At 36.4% G+C, this 19,926-nt stretch overlaps 1 protein-coding gene across 2 annotated transcripts in view; it reads left to right on the forward strand.

The window, feature by feature from the left end:
* Positions 1-19,926, forward strand: part of doc2b (double C2-like domains, beta) — a 260,480-nt gene that overhangs the window by 166,252 nt on the left and 74,302 nt on the right. For both annotated transcript variants that reach the window (XM_030154266.1, XM_030154267.1), the window contains one exon: positions 6,301-6,375. In XM_030154266.1, coding sequence (XP_030010126.1) covers positions 6,301-6,375 — 75 coding nt within the window. The remainder of the gene's footprint in view (positions 1-6,300; positions 6,376-19,926) is intronic.

Here is a 19,926-nt window from a genome sequence, read left to right on the forward strand (position 1 = left end):
AGTTTATTACGATTATCTGCACCGATGTCTGATAAAATAAATGAATCATGAGTTATGTCTGCTCATGGTGGTTTGATTGGTTTCAGGTTTAATTAAAATAATTGTCTATCAATGCTGAAGTGACAAAATAATGTTCATTTATTTTCATTCATTTATTTATTATTTATTATTATTTATAACTAATCCTTTGAGTCAACAGCTAAAAGGTATTTTAGTTTTCAATTCAGTTGTGGGTTAAACTTTTACATCTAGTTTTTCCATTTTTACTGTATATGTACATCAGTCTGCTTGATTACTAATGATTACATCTTGTTGACCCCAAAATCATAGTTTTGATAAAGCATTGTTCAACACTTAAAATGTTATGGACTGAGTGATATAGTGGGTGTTTCCCAAGAGGCTGGGGTTTAGTGCTTAACAAGAGCCCTTTGCTGTTTTAAAATCAAAGTCAATCACAGCGTTGTGCAGCTTATTAGTTACACTAATTAGAGGTATCTGGCAAGGTTTCATAGAATTAAAACAGCAACAAAAATGCAACTGAAGATGAACTACCTCTTAAACGGAATGTAGTTGGGTTTTTTTTAGCATTTAATTGAATAGTTGTAAAGAAACACAGAGATGTTGTTTACTTAACGTGCCATTTATGTTATTTTTCAGTGAACACTGTAGTCCGCACATGTAAACACATACAACACTTTGCAAGAACTATTTCCAACATTTACAGTATTTGAGGAGTGGGAAGTTCAGAACATATTTATTCCCAAACACGTCATCCAGTCCATTACAGTAAAATCAAGAGAATAAATAATGATATGATAATAAGCTGAGCTGTGTCAAGTCTTATATATATATATATATGTGTGTGTGTGTGTGTGTGCGCGTGTGTGTGCGTATATATATACATATATATATATATATATATATATATATATATATATATATATATATATATATATGCGATTAATCATGATTAATCACAGAAATCCATGCGATTAATCATGATTAAAAATTTTAATCACTGCCCAGCACTAATATATATATATATATATATATATATATATATATATATATATATATATATATATATATATATATATATATATATATAATAATATATATATATATATATATATATATATATATATATATATATATATATAAATATATATCAGTAGAGATTGAAATCCAGTAGGATTTGTAATCCTACTAGGACAGATTTTAGTTTTAGTTTGTCCTAGGACAAACTGAAATCCTATCTGTCCTAGGGTTAGGGTTAGAGTTAGGGGTTAGGGTTAGGTTTAGGGTTGGGTTAGGGTCAGGGTTAGGGTTAGGGGGTTAGGGTTAGAGTTAGGGGTTAGGGTTAGGGTTGGGTTAGGGTTAGGGTTAGGGTTAATCTTCAGATCCTAATTTCTTGTAGGATTTCAGTTTGTCCTAGGACAAACTAAAATTCCTATCTGTCCTAGTAGGATTACGAATCCTACTGGATTTCAATCTCTACTGTGACATATATATATATATATATATATATATATATATATATATATATATATATATATATATATATATATATATATATATGATAGGCTGATTGATTGAATATTGCACATGATGATACTGTGATATGAGTCTGAGCTGCTCAGTTGTTCAGTGTGGACAAAGACCCGACTCCAGGTCTCTCATCTAGACTTAAAATCACAAACATGCATCACAGACAGGTGCCTTATTCAGAAACAGAGGTGTTTAGAAAAAAACTGCAAGACCATTTTTATTTACTCCTTTTTTTCTACTACTTCTTTAGCCCTCTAGCCCATTTAACACCAGGCATCAGGTATTCATCTCATAGTTGAACTCATTATGTCATGTTAAGTTGTTGCCTTCTGTTTTCTCATCTCAGTTTGTCATATAACATTATGTGTTTATAATGTATTACGCAGGCATTGACACTCTGGTTCTGAGCTGAATAAAAGGTTAACAAAGACAAGCGCAACAAGAATAACATGTTTACAGTCTGCTGTACTAGAGAATCGAGTGCTGCCTGGAAAGGAATTTAAGTTATTAGCTTAAGTCAGTGCTGCAGTATCTTTGGTTTATTAAGAGACACACTCACATACAAAGCCTCAAATATTTGTTGTTGACTCCTGGTGAAGCTCCAGAGCCCAAAAGTGGCATTCAGACCAGCCCCATTCTCCTTTTGTTTTTGTTTTGTTTGCTTTTTTTATCTTCCTCCCATGTCTTTTTCAGATCTGTGCTTCAGTCCCTGAGAAAACTTAAATCCACAACAAATCTAACATTTAATTTTTTTTTTTTGGCCTAGTAATACCAATTTATTGTGACCACAGGTGTGAGTTTAAAGAGTATTTTGTCTTGGCTTCAAATGTTTTGCAGCCAATGAAGAACTATTTTATAACAGCTTATTTACTCAGCAGATATCAAGCAACATTAGCCTCCACATGGAGTCTGTTTTCTGACATCCAGACAGCCTAAGCCTTAATATTCATCCTTTTTTTAATCTCTCTCTTTTATTTCTGTGTCTACTTACTGAAACATGCTGGTTCATGTAAATGATGAGGGAAAAGTGCATTTGTGTGAGATTTGAGGAGCTGAGTCTAAAGGTGAAGACACATAAACCCAACTGCCAGTCGTCACCGGAAAAGGTAGCCTGACTGATCAGTTGGCTCCCGTCTCCCTGACACAGTCAAAAAAGCGTGAAGAACACACCAAATCGACTACTGACTGCAGTGTACGTTCTGCACTTGTATGAGACGTAAAACCAGAAAAGACAGAACATCTCGCTAGACCAAACACAGAGCTCGCTGTTGTCAGTCGTTGTCAGCAGAGTGTTAAGTAGTCAAGAAGGGTTGTTGGTGTTGTACTTGTTGAACAGATGGATAGTAATAAGAAGATACATGTGTTGTCAGCTCTCGGGCTTCTTCCTATGGAAGAAGAAAGATGTTGCAGGCGAAAACTAAGGAGAAATCACATTATGCTAACAATGCTAACAGTGTTCACTTAATGGAATGAATGAAGTCCATAGAAAACACTGACTGGCACTCATTCAGATATGATAAGAGCAGTGAATGTTCTATTATAGAAGACAGTAATAGTGTGAAGTACTTTGGCATAGCTGTATTCACATGGAAACTTCTTGTTCACTGATTCACTAGTCAAGGGCTATCCATCCACCAATCAGATTGATCCGACTGAATGACGGGTAGTGGCCGATTACACAAGTTGAATCGGCTGAAAAGACTGCCGACGGCTTTAATGACGGCCAATTGCTCAGAACATACCAACCAGACTCATGTCACCGATCTCGTGAGACTGCCTGACAATGTCCGACTGCTGAAAATCGGGTTGGTGTGTCTTCACCTTAAAATGAGTTAAATTCCTTCAGTTAAGTTGTATTTTGTTTTGTTTTACCCATGGGGTACTCATGTCTTCTGAGACCCAATTCTCCATCCTTAGTTTTGAGTGACCTTTATATCCACTTTCAGTCTATGACGAACATTGATTTGCTCTTCAAAGTAATCTAAAATCTCCTTTTTTACACCCGCTCCCTTAGTCACAGAAGTGTTTCACAGTGGGACGTGGGAGCTCTTTCTTAAAGGAGCTGTTCTGGATGTTTCATGCAGCTCAAGGACAGACATTAGTGACTAGTGGTCAAAATAAATCCAATGTTGCCATCTGAATATTACATCGTACCCACGCAGTCCTGTAAAAACAAATGCTCACTGACTCATTGACAATAACTGACTATAACTGCACAGAAGCACGGAGTAGATGGACAAATATCCCCTTGTGATCATCATTGACTTTTTAAGAACACTGATCTATGTGTAAAATACCTCCAGAATAAAAGTAGTGAAACTTATCTAAGTTTGAGTCACTAATAAAGAAAAACATTCTGCACATTACAGTGCATTCACTTCTCAGGTTCTTTGTAGTGGAAGATTTATGAGTCTACTGTATAAATGTACATAAACTAATATATATATATATATATATATATATATATATATATATATACACACACACACACACACACACACACACACACACACATACATACATATATATAGTACTTTTTTTAAATGCATTGAAATCATCAGCTAAATAGCACTTACATCATTTGTTTTCCAATTCATCTTATTAAAGTATGGAAGGTTTATCTCAGAGGTAGATAATTAAAAATAAATAAAATAAACTGTAGACCAGTGTAATTAATTGTAGCATAGTGAGGTTAAATTATAGTTTATATCAGTCCCAGTTTATGATGCTAAATGTGAATGTGACTTTGCTATTTAGGATCAGGTCATCCGTCCTACTTTGGATTTGTATCACTGTGATCCATAGACTTTTCAGTATTACCAAATCCAGGCTCAGAAGTAACTTGGTTGGATTTCAGAAATAAGTTTGGACTAAATTCTGGTTCACAATGACATAGAGGATCAAACTTTAGTATTGAAATATTGTGGTAGGACTGGGATACGAGTACTCCTGGTCAATATTATCCAAAACCTTAAATCCAAAAAGCTGAAATCAGGCAAAATGTAATAAATTTATTAAAATGATGCAAAATTTGTATCATGTAGAATAGATTATTTACATATATTTCCTTGAATAGTTAAATACTTCATTTACCTCAGGCATATATATATATATATATATATATATATATATATATATATATATATATATATATATATATATATATATATATATATTTTATTTTATTTTTTTTTATTTTTTTATTTTTATTTTTTTCTTTACTTGAAGGAAGCTTGTTTTACAGACAGGCCTTTATTTCTATTATCATCAGTTCAAAGCCTTGTTTCCAACATATGTTAGTGATGCTAAAATTCTCGACAAATTGTCTATCTTAACTAGCATTTCAGTCAATAAGAACCATTTTTTGCATTTTATTTGTTATAACACACACCTGCAGGGACTGAGACCAGACAATAACACTGAAAAGATTTGAATTATATAATTGAATGTGTTAGATTAAACTAGCGTATGTGTACATTAGCACTAGAAGTTTATCCATATTATGTTTTATCCAGTCTGTAAAAGAGAACTGGCTTTTAATTGTTTGTGTTGACCTTTTTTCAAGGTTCAAGTCTTTTTCAAGGTTTGATCAGATCTATTTAGAATCTGTGCAGATCATCAGGGTGTAATTCAATTGTAAGTTCATCTAGAAAAGATGCCGCTGCTACAAATGATGTCTCTGAATGTAAACAACAGAATTGATGACATTCAAAGATGAAATTACTGAATAATGAATGCAATTGTTAATATTACATCACTGTCAGGGCCTGTTCATTCACATCCTATTTGTTATCTTGTGAAACTGGTATTTTTTTCCATTTCTGTTTTCCAGTAGTTTTCTTCTTGTTCTACAAAATATGAAAATCAGACAAAATCAGTTGCTGAATTCTATCCAACCCTTTTTTAACCTAGAAAAATAACAGCTTTTATTTCTGTTTTGATTTTTGCGTTGACAAATAAAAAACACAAAGTGTTGTAAAGGAGTGATATTTTGCTTTTTTAAAATGGAATCATGCATTTTAAAACATTTCCCTGTGGTCTACAAAAACTGTAAATGCCATGTTTGGGTCTGAATTCTTCACTAATTCAACTCCACAGGTCCATCTTCAACCCTATTTCTGACTAGTGACACCGGAAAGGTCGTTTTGAGTGCTGGCCCTTTAAATGCGCATGAGCCACTTCAAGCTCCACCCCCTCCAGGTTGTTGGCTGTGCTGATCTGTCCCGTTCAGCCACTTGTGTTCATTAATACAACCAACAACTGAACATTTTAGGTAATCGGCTTGAAGTTTGGACATATCTTCAGATTTTTATACAACCACTGCTGCTGACAAACAATTATGGTGTACTCGGAGAAATGTTCGTCGGAAGTCTTGACCTTATATGTACAAATGTGGTGACTTAGCTAGTTATAAAAAGTAACAAATTAAGAAGGAAATGAAACGGGTTGTAGAAATCCACCTGATTTTTGCCAAAATGAATACAAAGAAAGCTTTGCAGCACCTGGAAGATTCAAATTCAAAATTTTTGAACTATTAGGATCCAAATACACAAAAAAATGTACCAAAGACTAATAAAAGTGGGTTTAGTAAAATATGACCCCTTTAATTCATGTTTTTTTTTTGGTATCATGGTCGTATCATGTTGGAGAACTCATTGCTGTTGCAGAAGTGTATTTGGTTGCAGGCTCAGGGCTGAGGTTTCCCAGCATAAGTATGAGCTGACAGTTTTTTAAATGTTTTTTTTTTCACAGGGGCTCAAGCCAATGGACCATAATGGGCTGTCAGACCCTTATGTCAAGTTGCACCTACTGCCCGGAGCCAGTAAGGTATGTACATATCACCTGTCAACTCATGAGAAAATTACACTGTTGTTTGGAAGATAATCCCTTTCATATCATTTCACTTTTTCAGTCAGAATGAACTCATGATGGTTAAAGTTGTAGTTTAAGATTAACAATACCTGACCTTCCTTTTAAGAGATGTGAATACAAAACTTGCTGATTGGTGAATTGTTTAATTTGTTCGTCTGGCAGCAGGGCATGACGTTGGTTTAATCCTTTCATTAAACTCCTCAAATCTAATATACATCCTGTGAATGAGCAAATTCCACAAAAGCAGCTTATTGAAAGCTTAATCCGTGTAATTATCCATCCACCTGACTCACATCTCCTTCCAATCTAATACCTTTTAAAACTCCTGTTTGTCTTTGGGCTATGTTTTAGAGTCATTTCTGTATCTGCTTGTTCCCCTGAATTTCACATTTGAGTTCAGAAATTTTACAAATTTGTAATAAAGTGGTGAAAAACCTTTGAATTAACCCTTTTACAGATATCATTACCATCCTGAAAAATGTTGGTAATAGAGGACATGAGTAATAGTTAGTCTGTCCATGCGAAATAATAACCGAAGCCTCTTAATCACCAACTGTATATCAGTGGAATGAAACCAAAATGGCAAGGTACAAAACAGTGAAAGTACAAATCTTAGATTACTTGGTACTGATGACAACTAAATCATAGTAAAAGAAAATTTAAATTAGTAGCTACATGTCTAATGTACCTCAAGTTGTTCATCTGATGCTGTAATACTCACATCATACCAGAAAATCTATTATATAGTCTATTTAAAAAGTGTTTTACTCTTTGTAGTTCTGTAGAGGCTGCTCAAAGGGTACCTGAAGGGAATTTTCATTATTAGCTGTTTCAAAAGATCACGTACAATACTAGCGGTTCCGTCAGGTAACTTACGCTATAGCCTGTTGTCAAGTACGTGCAAGTATTAAGTCACTGCTCTATCAGACATGGTTAGTGACATGTTGCCTCCTTCAGGGGCTGTTCCAGCACCAGTAGTGATGCCGACTTGTTTTGTCTGATTACCTGGGCTGTAATGGACTGGTCACTGACCCCGTTCAGCAGACACCAGTGTAAGATGACATATTATCGGCCGGTGCTGGGTCGTATCCCTAAGACAATGGCGGAGTGTAAAGCTTATGGCTGCACAAACAACAAACGCCAACACATGCTTTCCACTCAATCTACTCGCACTGACCTCCCAGAATCAACAATGGTTCATCACTTCTGGCCGACAGTGGCTGCTCCCCATAGGTTCTGCCCCCACCCTTAATTGGCATAATAAAAATGTCCAGTGCAATACATTTATGACTATTTTTTACTCAGTCTGCTCCTCTCTGGCTTATAAGTAATAAACAAAGCACAGTTAATGTTGTAAGTGTAACCCAGTGAAGAAAACAAACTCATTTCTCTCCTTATATTTATTTTAATGCATTCGCACCACTTTATTTTGAAAAACATTTATTTTGAAAAGAGGAACTGTGATCCTCTCTTTCTAACTTTACTTTCTTGTTTTCACTGTCACGTTGGGTGATAATGAACTTCTCATTTGTTGTTAAGAGTATTAGTCCCGCCTTCCGAACAGCAGATGGAATCACGCATTAGTTTCTCTGTTTTTGCAGTCTGAGAATGAACGGGAAAGGCTGTTAGACAGTCCGTGTTGAAATATATGGCTCATGTTGTTGATGGGAGCACGAGCTAGAGAGGCCATGCAATTGTGTCCATTGTTGTGTTTGTGCTGGTGCCTCATCTCGGCACCGTGAAAACCGTGGATCGGATTCCTGGATTCTCTCCGGATCGAGATGGCGAGCCTGTGGCCAGAACTGAACCAAAACCTCCATTGAAGAACATCATTCTCTTCTTGAGTGTTGAAACACCAAAGTGGCAAAAACTCAAACTACCACCAGGAAAAAGAACTGAACTCTGACCTAAAAGAATTTTGACTTGACTAACTGACTGTCATGGTTAAATTGTAATGCGGGTGGCCATGGCTCAGGAGATAGAGCGAGTCCTCCAATAACTGAAGGGTTGGTGGTTTGAATCCCGCTCAGTCTGTCCTAGTCTGTCCGTTGTGTCCTTGGGCAAGACACTTCACCCACCTTGCCTCCAGTGCCACTCACACTGGTGTATGAATGCGTATGAATGCAAATTGGCAGCCACGCTTCCGTCAATCTGCCCCAGGGCAGCTATGGCTACAAATGTAGTTTACCACCACCAGAGGGAGAATGTGAGAGCGCATGAATAATGGATCGATAATATATAAGGCTTTGAGTGCCCAAAAAAGTGCTATAGAAATCTAAATCCATTATTGTTCATCTGTTTTGTTTCTCTACTTTGATCTTTTTCTACAAAATAATGATCACTTCCTCATTTCCTGACTCCAGCCATTTCATTCCGTACTCACTTTAGTTCAGTGGTTCCCAACCTTTTTTGGCTCGTGACCCCATTTTAACATCACAAATTTCTGGTGATCCCAGACATTCAAAACAAAGAATTTTTTTTTTGCTAGAATTAATTTGTTTTTGATCATGTTATAGTTTGCTATCCTATGTTGCAAACAAACATTCATTTTAGATGACATTTAGTCTATATAATGTATATTATTATGGACGGAGGCAGAAAAGCCAGGTGTAGATTACTGCACAAAGAGAATTTTATTTTCCTTGGTCAGGATATGTACAGTCAGTCCAGCTTGGATTTACAAGGCTGACAATTAATACTGAACAAACAAGAACTCAAACTATGAATTATGAAAGAGCTGCAGCATCTGAAACTGACCACAATGAACATTTGAAAGATAAACAGTACCACAGTTTGTCATATCTTTTATGGATTGTGATTCTCTCTCACCTCACCATACATTTTTTATTTGTAAGTTTATTATTTTTTATTTTTATCAATTACTAGAAATTCCAGGCCACCCCATTTCAATTCCAGGCAACCCCACATGGGGTCCCGACCCCAAGGTGGAAAAACACTGCTTTAGTTCCTATCGTAAAAACCTACTGAACCTACCAACTGGTCTGTACTTGTGAATTATCCTAAGCTACTAAACATGAGTCAGAGGTTACATAAGCATGACCAGTACAGGTACATTTTAAGAGGTTTGGTGAGCTTTATTTCACTGTTTATGTATGTTAGTGTGTGAATTATACCATGGCTTTTTGAATAAGAAGACAGATGAGGAGTAACCACTCTCCACATCTCTGCAGTAATGTATGTCCATATACTAACCCCACCCTCCAATACGACGGTCTAGTTCAACTGCAAAAATTTCAGTCACACCGACTCTGCTACATTGCATCTCTGCTGCCGGTGCTTTAAGGCCCCTCCACCATCCCACCATCCACCTGAAGGCTCCAGGGGGGGATATACTCTATTTATTCATAAGCCCCCAACAGCTACTTGTAAAAATATCTGCAGAGTTACAGTCAGAGCTGAGATTACTGTAAATGTATTCTGCTGCTGCAATGAAATGTCCAAATGTTTGTTGTTGTTTGTGTTATAACACAAGTGCACATTATAATTAGCAGCAAATAATGTATGGTTGATGAAAAATACTACTACTAATACTTCTGTTTTACAAAGGAATACATGAAAATCAAGTCCTCTATGAATATATCTGACCAGGAAAACAAAAAATCTGGCTTTTGGAAGGGCATTCTTTCCCCTCCTTGAAAACATTGTTAGAAATTATAGGTACATCGTCTGATTTAGCTGTTAGTTGTTATTATTCAGGGTTTTCCCAATATCATAAGGTTTAAAGGCATTTTAGGCAGCACTTAAATTAATGTGAAATCAAATTTAACTAAATGACTTTTCCCACTTATAATGGCTGTAGGTGGACTTGTACTCCACAAGTTTAATTTGTATTATCTTTCGGCTGTTGTGCCTGTATTATGTGCTATAGCTTTTGTAATTTTTGAAGCATGTGGTAATGTTGAGTTATTTTTTTAATTAATTCAGTCTGAACTCTACCAGGCAAAGCAACCAACAGAGGATGCAGGACAATTCCACTCATTTCCTTCTTTTATTAGTTTCAGACCCATAGCTCTGTTTGTTCAGTTGCAGGTTGATAACCTTTAACTGTGAAATCAATGAACAAACACAAAATAATTCTGAATAGTGTTTCATGAATATTACCAGGTTTTAAATTTACTCTGAATCAGCCATCTCCATATAGTTAATTTTCCAAATTCTGCTTTGAAACACACACACACACACACACACACACACACGCACACACAAATCTAAGATTTTCAATATAACTTTTCACTATTTTTATGTATTTCAACATAAACCCATCTTTACCATTAGAAAATGACTCTTAATACTTTAACTACATAACATTTAAATACAATTTTAAGTAAAGACAAAATTATTTAACAATTAAAGTGTCAAATCAGTAGGTTTTCAAACACCCTCTGAAGTGTACACATTATGTAAATAGTAATTGTATAATTTCAGCTACCAAACACAGTTACCCAAATTAGAATAAATGCTTTGAGAATACAGTATATTCAGTACCAATTGTGTCTCTGTGGCTCTAGACATCTGATTTTCCTGCCAGAGCAAACAAAGGCCAAAGGCAGCTGTTCAGCACCCACTAATCAGCCTCTCGCTTTACCTGAGACAGATAAATAGGGACTCAACAGGTAATAATACATGTCTGAAATGATGGGATATTATGCAGTATGAAAAATGTTCTGAAAATGTCAAGAACCTTGAGTTCCATGTCTAAAGGCTCAATCACCACAACTCACACCACCAGACACATAAGGAAACCCCTGTTTGTCTTATCAGTAAAACCCACTGAACACCAAGACCATATTTGTTTGTATTTGTGTAAGTATATAATATATTGCATCAGTTGTGACTGAAATTGTTTTCTCACCTTCTTGTCCTCATGTACTCTTTGTTTCTATCATCAAGTCTAATATGACCTGTTGAACACAGGTTTTGAGAATTATGAAATTATAATACATGGTTGTTCAATTTAACTCCTATAGTTCAGATAAACAATAGATGCAGAAAAAATAAATAAACTTGTTCTTTTACTAACTTTTTGCACATATTTTTTCTATGTTCATAAAACACTCTGTTTACACAGCCTTTGTTTTACAAAATATTTCTGTACACATGAACATGCTAAAATAACCACAAATAATGTTACAAGGCATGCCAGGCCAGTTGTTGGCAATGGTGTACAGCCAGGATATGTACAATACCTCAGAGAAGAAGTTTTGGAGCATGTGCAGTGAGACAATCGTTCTTTTAAATAGTAGAGTGTGCAGGCCACCTTTCTCAAAATGCTGACTGTTTCTGTCATCGCTGCTGTTTCCCCTTCAATCTGACAATGAAGGAGGTTTGTCAGACATAGAACCTCAAACACACACTGAAGTTTTCCTTCCACTCCTCATCCATCACAACCACATTGTGGACGTTGTCCCACCAGCTACTGGTGGGACCCAATCTGATCCAAAACTGCTGTTTGTAGTTATTTTCAAATCATGGACCAAATAGTATACATAGTAGAAACAGAGGCTTCTGTGTGTGTGTGTGTGTGTGTGTGTGTGTGTGTGTGTGTGTGTGTGTGTGTGTGTGAGAGTGGGGGGGCATGCAGTGTTAAGTTGTAAACTTATAAATGCACTGCACATAAATAAGGCACTGTATGTTCCTCATTATTGTTGGTGTTGTTGATATAGTTAAAACAGCAGCAGGACTGTGTGAATTTGATCATGACACCACTGTTCCAAAGTTCGCTGTTCTCCTGGTCTGCACAGATACACACAAACTGAAGTTTTCACTCTACAAACTTTTTTTTAGATGTAAAACACCATTTGCATATGGATGAGAGGCCCTAATGTAGTGACATTTGTTTTCCAAAATATCTGCATTAGTATGGAAGGGGTGACATTGATGTAGCATGTACATTCTGTAGAACCATATGCAAAGCATACATGAATAAAAGCTTAATTTTATAAATGTCCTATGATGAAGATGAGTTGCACAGTAAATACAGACACAAATCACGGTTTCAGAACAGCTCATCTCTTATTAATAACGACCAACCTCCATGTGATTCCCCTGTATTTGTCAGAAAATTGGCTCTGAACTCATGAATCAGACTCTGCCACATCCACCAGGAAATTATTCTTATTGCTTTTACATTTTTCCTCTTCCAGGTGAGAATATCCAGACAACACCACATTATATTTGCAGATATGATCCAAAAATGAAATACCTTGAAATTCTAAAATGACACTACAGACACAGAGTTTAATAGGGCACTTATTGTTTGTGTAATAATGTGTAGTTAATTCAGAAAGTGAAGCGTAGGTTCTGCTGACTAATGAAACAGTAGAGTAATAATTGTCACACACCACATTGAACAGAGCCACAAAGCTAATCAACAGACTGTCTGGTGTTATTCTGAGTTGGGCAGCTCCTCCTTTTTAATTAGTCGAGTAGAGAAAAATCTGCCAAATATAGATATCATCTGTGACAATGTCTATCCAGTGTCTGAGTCCAAAATGGGATATTACACTAACCAGAAGCCAGAATCATGTGAATAGATGTGCACCAAGGATAAGTCAGATGTTTGTTTTTGTTTTTAGAAAGTGCAAAGTATGAACAGCTTTTGACTGAATTAAAGCTGCAGTAAGTGAAAGTTTGTAGCATCATTGAGCAGAAATTCCATCATTACCTTTCAACAAATTGTAATTCAAGTGGTCACGACACAAGACTTCTGCCTGTGTTTTTCAGGCGGGAGAAAATCTACATGGTGATGTTGATTTTGGTAGAAAGTACATACACGATTACTAGTTGTATTCATCAAAATTGTATAATTTAAAATTGGTTTTAAATTAAAAAAAATCAAGAACCAAGTCTTAAAGAAAGCCACAGGACCTTCTTTTAATCACCATCAAACTGAGCATGTATTTGAGTGCAGATATCTAGATGTTTTAATTGATGACTCACTGTCTTTGACCCCTCACATATAGCTTGGGATGCACTGATGCCAATACCAGTATCAGGTATCGGTCCAATACTGAGCGCGTGTACTTCTACTCGTACCTGTAAAAGTACTTTGATACAAACACACTGATACCACTTTATGGCAGCGTAATGTTCACAGTTAAGTGCAGAGGAGTAATGTCAGCAGCATGGAGATTTTTCAAAATAAACAGCGGTAACAAAAGTAACGCTGACTGAAAGTTACGTTAAAGACATAGACGGATATGGACGGAGTGTTCTGTCCATCCTCTGCCTACATTCTGTACACAGTTCTGTCTGTTTTCTGGGTGCTTGCGGATGTGTACCCAGACGGAGAATTCGAAGCAGTACCACCGGGAACCGTGGAGGTAGGGGATCTTTTCAAAGAGTGACAGTGTGAGTTAGAGAAAAACTACTGACATATTTATGACAACTACCCTCATCAATATCAACATTAGCATCCACATTAGTGTTTCCTCCTCTGTTGTCGCCATGTTTGCTATTACTGACTTTCTTTTTCTTCTTCATCTCAGAAACTCAAATACAGTCTACTCTCGTTATACCGCCAACTTCCGTTCACGGCCAAATTGGCGGTATAGTGAAAATGGCATTACAACGGGTTGCGTCCATAATGTGCATGTCTTTACTATATGATGTCTATGCTGCCTCCGTTAACCCGTTCTAATTGCGTTTCTAAATAAATCTTGATTCTGTTATGTTGTAAGGGATCATTTAAAGTGGGGAAACATTTTAAGCATTATTATACCGTGTTGGGAAATGAGACCCCATCATCTTGAGGCTTTGGCTTAATCCCACATCCTCTTCCCGACATCCTGACCTACTGAGTGTTCTGCGATAAATGAACGGTGGCCGTTCCGTAGACCTACTCGTAGCTTGTCGCGATCAGCGTCTGGCGCGTTTGTTTCAGTGCATTGTTAAAATTTATGTGTACTCGATGGCAATCACGCTGGCGGTATAACGGTCGGGAAATCAATGGTATAAGTGTTGTTTGTGCATGGAACTGGGCTGGCGGATGGTGATAGGCGGAAATGGCGGTAGCTAATGGAATAATGCATTGGGGATTTTTGTGCAATGGTTTTGGTCGGCGGTGAGCGAAAATGGCGGTATAACGGCGGGCGGTTTAACGAGAGTAGACTGTACTTTCTTTGTGGTATTTGGTCAGTATGGTTAATTAAGAGTGGCGCCCTCTGGTGGATTCATTGAGAAACGCTCATTCCAATGCATTAAATGTCAGTAGCAACACTTTGTTACAGTCAGACTAATGACAACAACAATAAAGCACATTTTCAACAGTAACTAAGACCTGTAATGGTATTATGAAGTACTCATATCAGTACTCGGTATCGGCAAGTACTCAAATGTAAGTACTTGTACTCGGTCTGGAATAAAGTGGTATCGGTGCATCCCTACATACAGCAACTTGTAAAGAGACTGAAACTAAAATTGGGTTTTTATTTCAGAATAAAATCTTACCTTTCTTAGAGGAGACTTGTTGCTACCACTTCTACGTCTGTGCTTGATTGTGGGGACATTATTTGTATGAATGCGTCATCTCAGTGTTTACATGACCTTGATTCTGTTTATCACGTTGCTCTGAGGTTTATCACAGGCCTCAACACTCAGACTCGTTATTGTCTTTTATACAATTGAGTTGAATGGACAGATCTTTTAACACATAGACTAAACACTGGTATTCTTTTATCTATAAATGTATTTTAGGTCTGCTTCCATCATATTTGCTGGTCTACATCTGTTGGAATTACTTAAATAACTACAGTCTCTGGTCCCAGGGTCTGTGTTCTCTACAAGGTCCAAAAGTCAGAACAGAACTGGGAAAGAAAGCCTTTAAATGTTCTGCTCTCACTGTTTGGAAGAACCTACAGAAGGAGATTAAACTGAAGGAACTGATCTCTTTAAATACATTCAAAGACATGTTAAATCAATGGAAAAAGGATAAATCTGGATATAGATGTTTTTTCTAATCGAACTAAATCGAGTTCTGCTTTGAGATGCTTTTAATTAACATTGTTGTAAACTTTACAGTACTTTTTAAATTATTGATGGTGTTTTATATGTATGTTCTTAGTTTAGTGTTTTATGTATGGTTTTAGAACAGACTTTTATTGTGTCTTACCTTTATTTTTAGAGTGGATTCATGATTGGGATTTCTATTTTATGTACCTTCTGCTATTACTGTTTTGGCCAGGACACTCTTGAAAAAGAGATTTGTAATCTCAATGAGCTTTTTTCCTGGTTAAGTAAAAGTTAAATACACACACAAAAAAAAAAGTCAAGTTGGTTGTTTTGCAGAGTTGCTACATAATATCTAAAGAACATGTAATTGATAAACCTATTATACCTGTATTTTTAATTACATCAGTGAAAATACATGTTCGTTATATCTATGGCCAAATGTGATGATGTGGGCGTGTTCTAATATTTTAGAATATTTTATTCTAACACACATAACTAATGGTTGCTTTCTTATTGTTCTAGATGAGTAAGTTTTGGAATTTTTTTTTGGTATCTGCTCTATCTTTTCCAAATTGTTTGTACAAACTGTAGTAATACATGTTAGAAATCATGTGAAATCACTAAAACAGTTCATACGAGTGAGTGAAAGCTGTATCTGTAGCTTATCTCTGAGACAGACCTGCAGCAAAAGACAAGTAGTGAAGAAAGCATTGTATCCTGAGTTGACCTTAAGTTACACTGAAGGTCCACACCCAGAAACAAAGTGGAAAATTGCCGAACACTAGACATAGATCAGGGTCTCTGCATTTAATCACCATCAGAAACTTCAAGTAGATCATAAGGGGTGACTGAGAGGGAAAAGGTTGCGATGTTGTAGACATCAACATTTTAGGATCCCAACAGCAGAGACTTTTGGACATTATTTTTTTCTTTTAAAGTCTGCCATTGCATAGTGAAGTGGTTTGACTGAGACTGTTGGAAATGATGCAGAAACCTGAACCTGAATTCAATACATCAGCTGACAATTAAGACATGTTAAGGCTCATCCATGTTGACTTTTAGGTACATCTGTTTCAAACAGTGTCATTTGTCACTTGTGTTTGAATGAGTGTTTGTCAATCCACCACCAGAGGGTGCTGCTCTGTATTAACATGTTGGCCAAATACCGCAAAGAAGAGTAAAGTTTTTTGAAAAGAAGAAGAAAGTCAAAAACAAACATGGCATTGACAGAGGAGGTATTACTAATGTGGATATTGGGAAGAGTAGTTGTCATAAATATGTCGGTAGTTTTTCATTCACTCACACAGTCACGCTTCGAAAAGTTCTGCCATTTCTGGAAATTATTCTCTTCAAATCTTAACCCTGCCTCTGGCTCAGAACAAGCTGTGAGTCAGAACAGGTAGGCACACACCCACCAACATTTACACTAACACATACATTTACATGTACACTCACACTTATATTTACATTTGCATTTACACAGCTTAACTGAACATTACTGAATCTTGGAGAAGTTTAAAAGTTGAGTCTTATAAATTGATTGAATATATCATTTGAACTAAGACTGGATCATTTTTCTTGGCACTTCTTGAAACATTACAAACATTAACTGTGTTATTAGGCTAATCTGAAAGGTTCACGGTCCATCTTTTTTATTCATCAGAGTCCTGCCTTCTTATTGGCTCTTCTCTGTGTTTATCACTGCTTTTATTTACTTAGAGAAACAATACTATTCCTTTTTTTCGGATGCCAATTTTGGTTCATAAAACCCCTCGCATATCCCTTCCACTAAAACAAAATGGAATCACTTTTCTTCTTGGTATGATATTCTTCCAGATTGCTCTCAGAATAATAATTACACTTGGTGTAAGAGCCTCATTAAGACCCACTAAAGAGGTCATAAGTTCTGCTTATACTCTAATCAGAAGTGAAGTTTCACGCTTGGCTGCAAAACCAGATCACAGTTTCATCTTTTTCGAGACCACAACGCAGCAAAATGTCTATAATTATTCCAGATTAAACTGTCAATTGTTGAAGGGAACTAAATAGTGTAAGATAGTGTTTCCACAGGGACTGACTGGTGCAGTTGACACATTTGGTGAAACACTACTTTCACTGTGTTGCGTTGCTAGTGCAAATTGCTCAGATAAGTCATTTTTATGACTTGACACAAACAGAAACAGACAGCAGCTGCACTTGATTTTATTTTACTGTATTTCTAATTTATTTAGGCAGAATCTTTTCTAGGAGTCCTGGTAGATCAGCTCTTAACATCCTGATATGCTGAAATGATAAAATTATGCTTGATTGTTTCACTTCTTAAGCTCTATTTTGTTCTCTGTATTGTTTTTGAAATCAGTCAGCCTCTGCGGAATACAGTTGATTTCTCATGGGTTACACATTGTTTATTGCATATTGTATTTTTTCACTGCAATCCAACCAAAACTGCTATATATGAGATTGTAAGAATGAAAGTGGGAATCTGTGCTAAATTAGTACAAACACATTCACCTGGAAGCCTACAGAAACCAAGTCATTTCTGATGTATATCCTGCATAACGTACTTGAATGTTAGTATATATATATATATATATATATATATATATATATATATATATTTTTTTTTTTTTTTTTATTTGTTAAGGATTGTTCACTCATAATCAGTATTCAGATCTGAAAGTGATTGCTTAAATATTCTAACATTACTAACTGATCTCTGGTCGGGGGGGTAAACATGACAAATTCATGGGGCCCAGCATTTGTGTGGGGCCCATAGAGCAGTTGTGTTGAAGTTGTGAAAATTTTGTGTAAGATCTGATGTGTAAGAGAGGCATAGAAGTCGGGAGTCAGATGTTGAAAGCATGTAAAGTTTCAGTTTCGTTTTCAAGCTAGCATAAATGGCGTTATGTATTGACCGCCCCCTGCTCCGAAAGATCGAGAAGATACTGAATTTCATGAAAGAGTCCACAACATTTACCTTTCATGGGACCTACAATTGGTAATGGCACCCCTGGTTTTATCTCTCAATTTATTGTTCAAATACAATATGTGTGTTACTACCTGTTCAATCTGTAGCTTTGACGTTTTAACGAGTGCTTCTGCTTACTATAATCAGAGCTCTGAACAAATGAAACTGTAGCCTGCAGGTTGCCCATTTTCCTCCCTGTGCCATTGTGGACGCTTCATTACGTCTCCCCCCATTTCCTTAAGCGCTGGCATATTTTAAACAAAGCCAGTTATTGCACAGACCCAGGGGCGCACACAGTAACTGGCTTCAGGATGAGGTTGTTTAGCCTCTGCAGCTAAAATGACTGGGGATGCTCATTGCTCATTTGTAGCGCTGCACTCTACCTATGAGCAGGTGCTTCGGAATTACTTCCCCTTTAATACATGCTTCTGCATCTGAAAAAGTACCAAAACTCACTGCAGGTTCATGCTTCATCTAACTGATTTTCTCCTTTCATCACCTCTGTTAAGACCAGCAGACTTTCACTATGACACTGTGTCAATCTGATGATCTGAACATTCAAACGTGTGTCACCCTTTAAATACTTGTAATGTCACACCTTCGTCTTTTGTGTTTTATTGACAGACATTCTTGCGCACTGGTAAATGTCTGGTAACTACATTGTGATTCAAATGATCCCTTCTCTTGTTTTTGCCGTCCTGCCAGCAATCCACTTAAACACTAAAAAGACCGGCTTTAAAATATGAAAATAAGTTGTACCCAAACAGTTGAGAACACCTTGACCTTCACAGTGAATAAGAACATCCTTCAGACAGCGATGAAATACTTAACTGGACAGCTACGATATAATGCCGGTGAGTTATTTATGAAGAAACTGCTTTACAAACACGAGATTATGTGTTCTATGTCAGTTTCCTCTGCTACTTTTCCTTCTCATCTCTAGGTGGAAAATTCTATTACCCTTAAATTAGAGTCTCCGTTTCGATCCGTCTCTGCTCCACATCTCATATGGGTGTGCATTTATATTCTGACATGCTCATGTTTTATAGCCTGATTTATTTCCATAGCAGAACATAAAATGGGCCTCAGTGGTTAGACATTTTACTACCATGTATTCAATGATTTTGTACTTTGGTTATTGTAAATGTCATACTACTTTATATTAAAATGTACTTTGTAATGTATCATGGTATTGTCATCTATCATTCATTTGGGTCATTTCAACTGATCCCATTAACTGAAATTTACCCTTTTTCAGCAATGAAATGGAAATATACAACACATATACAGGGTGGGTGAAAAGTAACTAGGCATTAGAATTGGTAATAAATTATCCATATTCCTGTTACAGTTTTACTGAAACAAATGATACGTGTTCTTTATTATGTGGGAAAATTAAAGTGGATCTTCATATTTCAACGTAAGCACCGGTGGCATCAACCAGTTTCCTCAAATGGCCAGAGATGGAATGAACAACCTTCAGGAGGACGTCATCGGGGACTTCACTGAGAACCTCCTGAATTGGTGAACAAGAAATAACACAATAAGAAATCCCCATTAGTGTTTGT

Source organism: Sphaeramia orbicularis, chromosome 14 (genome assembly GCF_902148855.1).
Source record: "Sphaeramia orbicularis chromosome 14, fSphaOr1.1, whole genome shotgun sequence".
In the NCBI taxonomy this organism is placed as follows: domain Eukaryota; kingdom Metazoa; phylum Chordata; class Actinopteri; order Kurtiformes; family Apogonidae; genus Sphaeramia; species Sphaeramia orbicularis.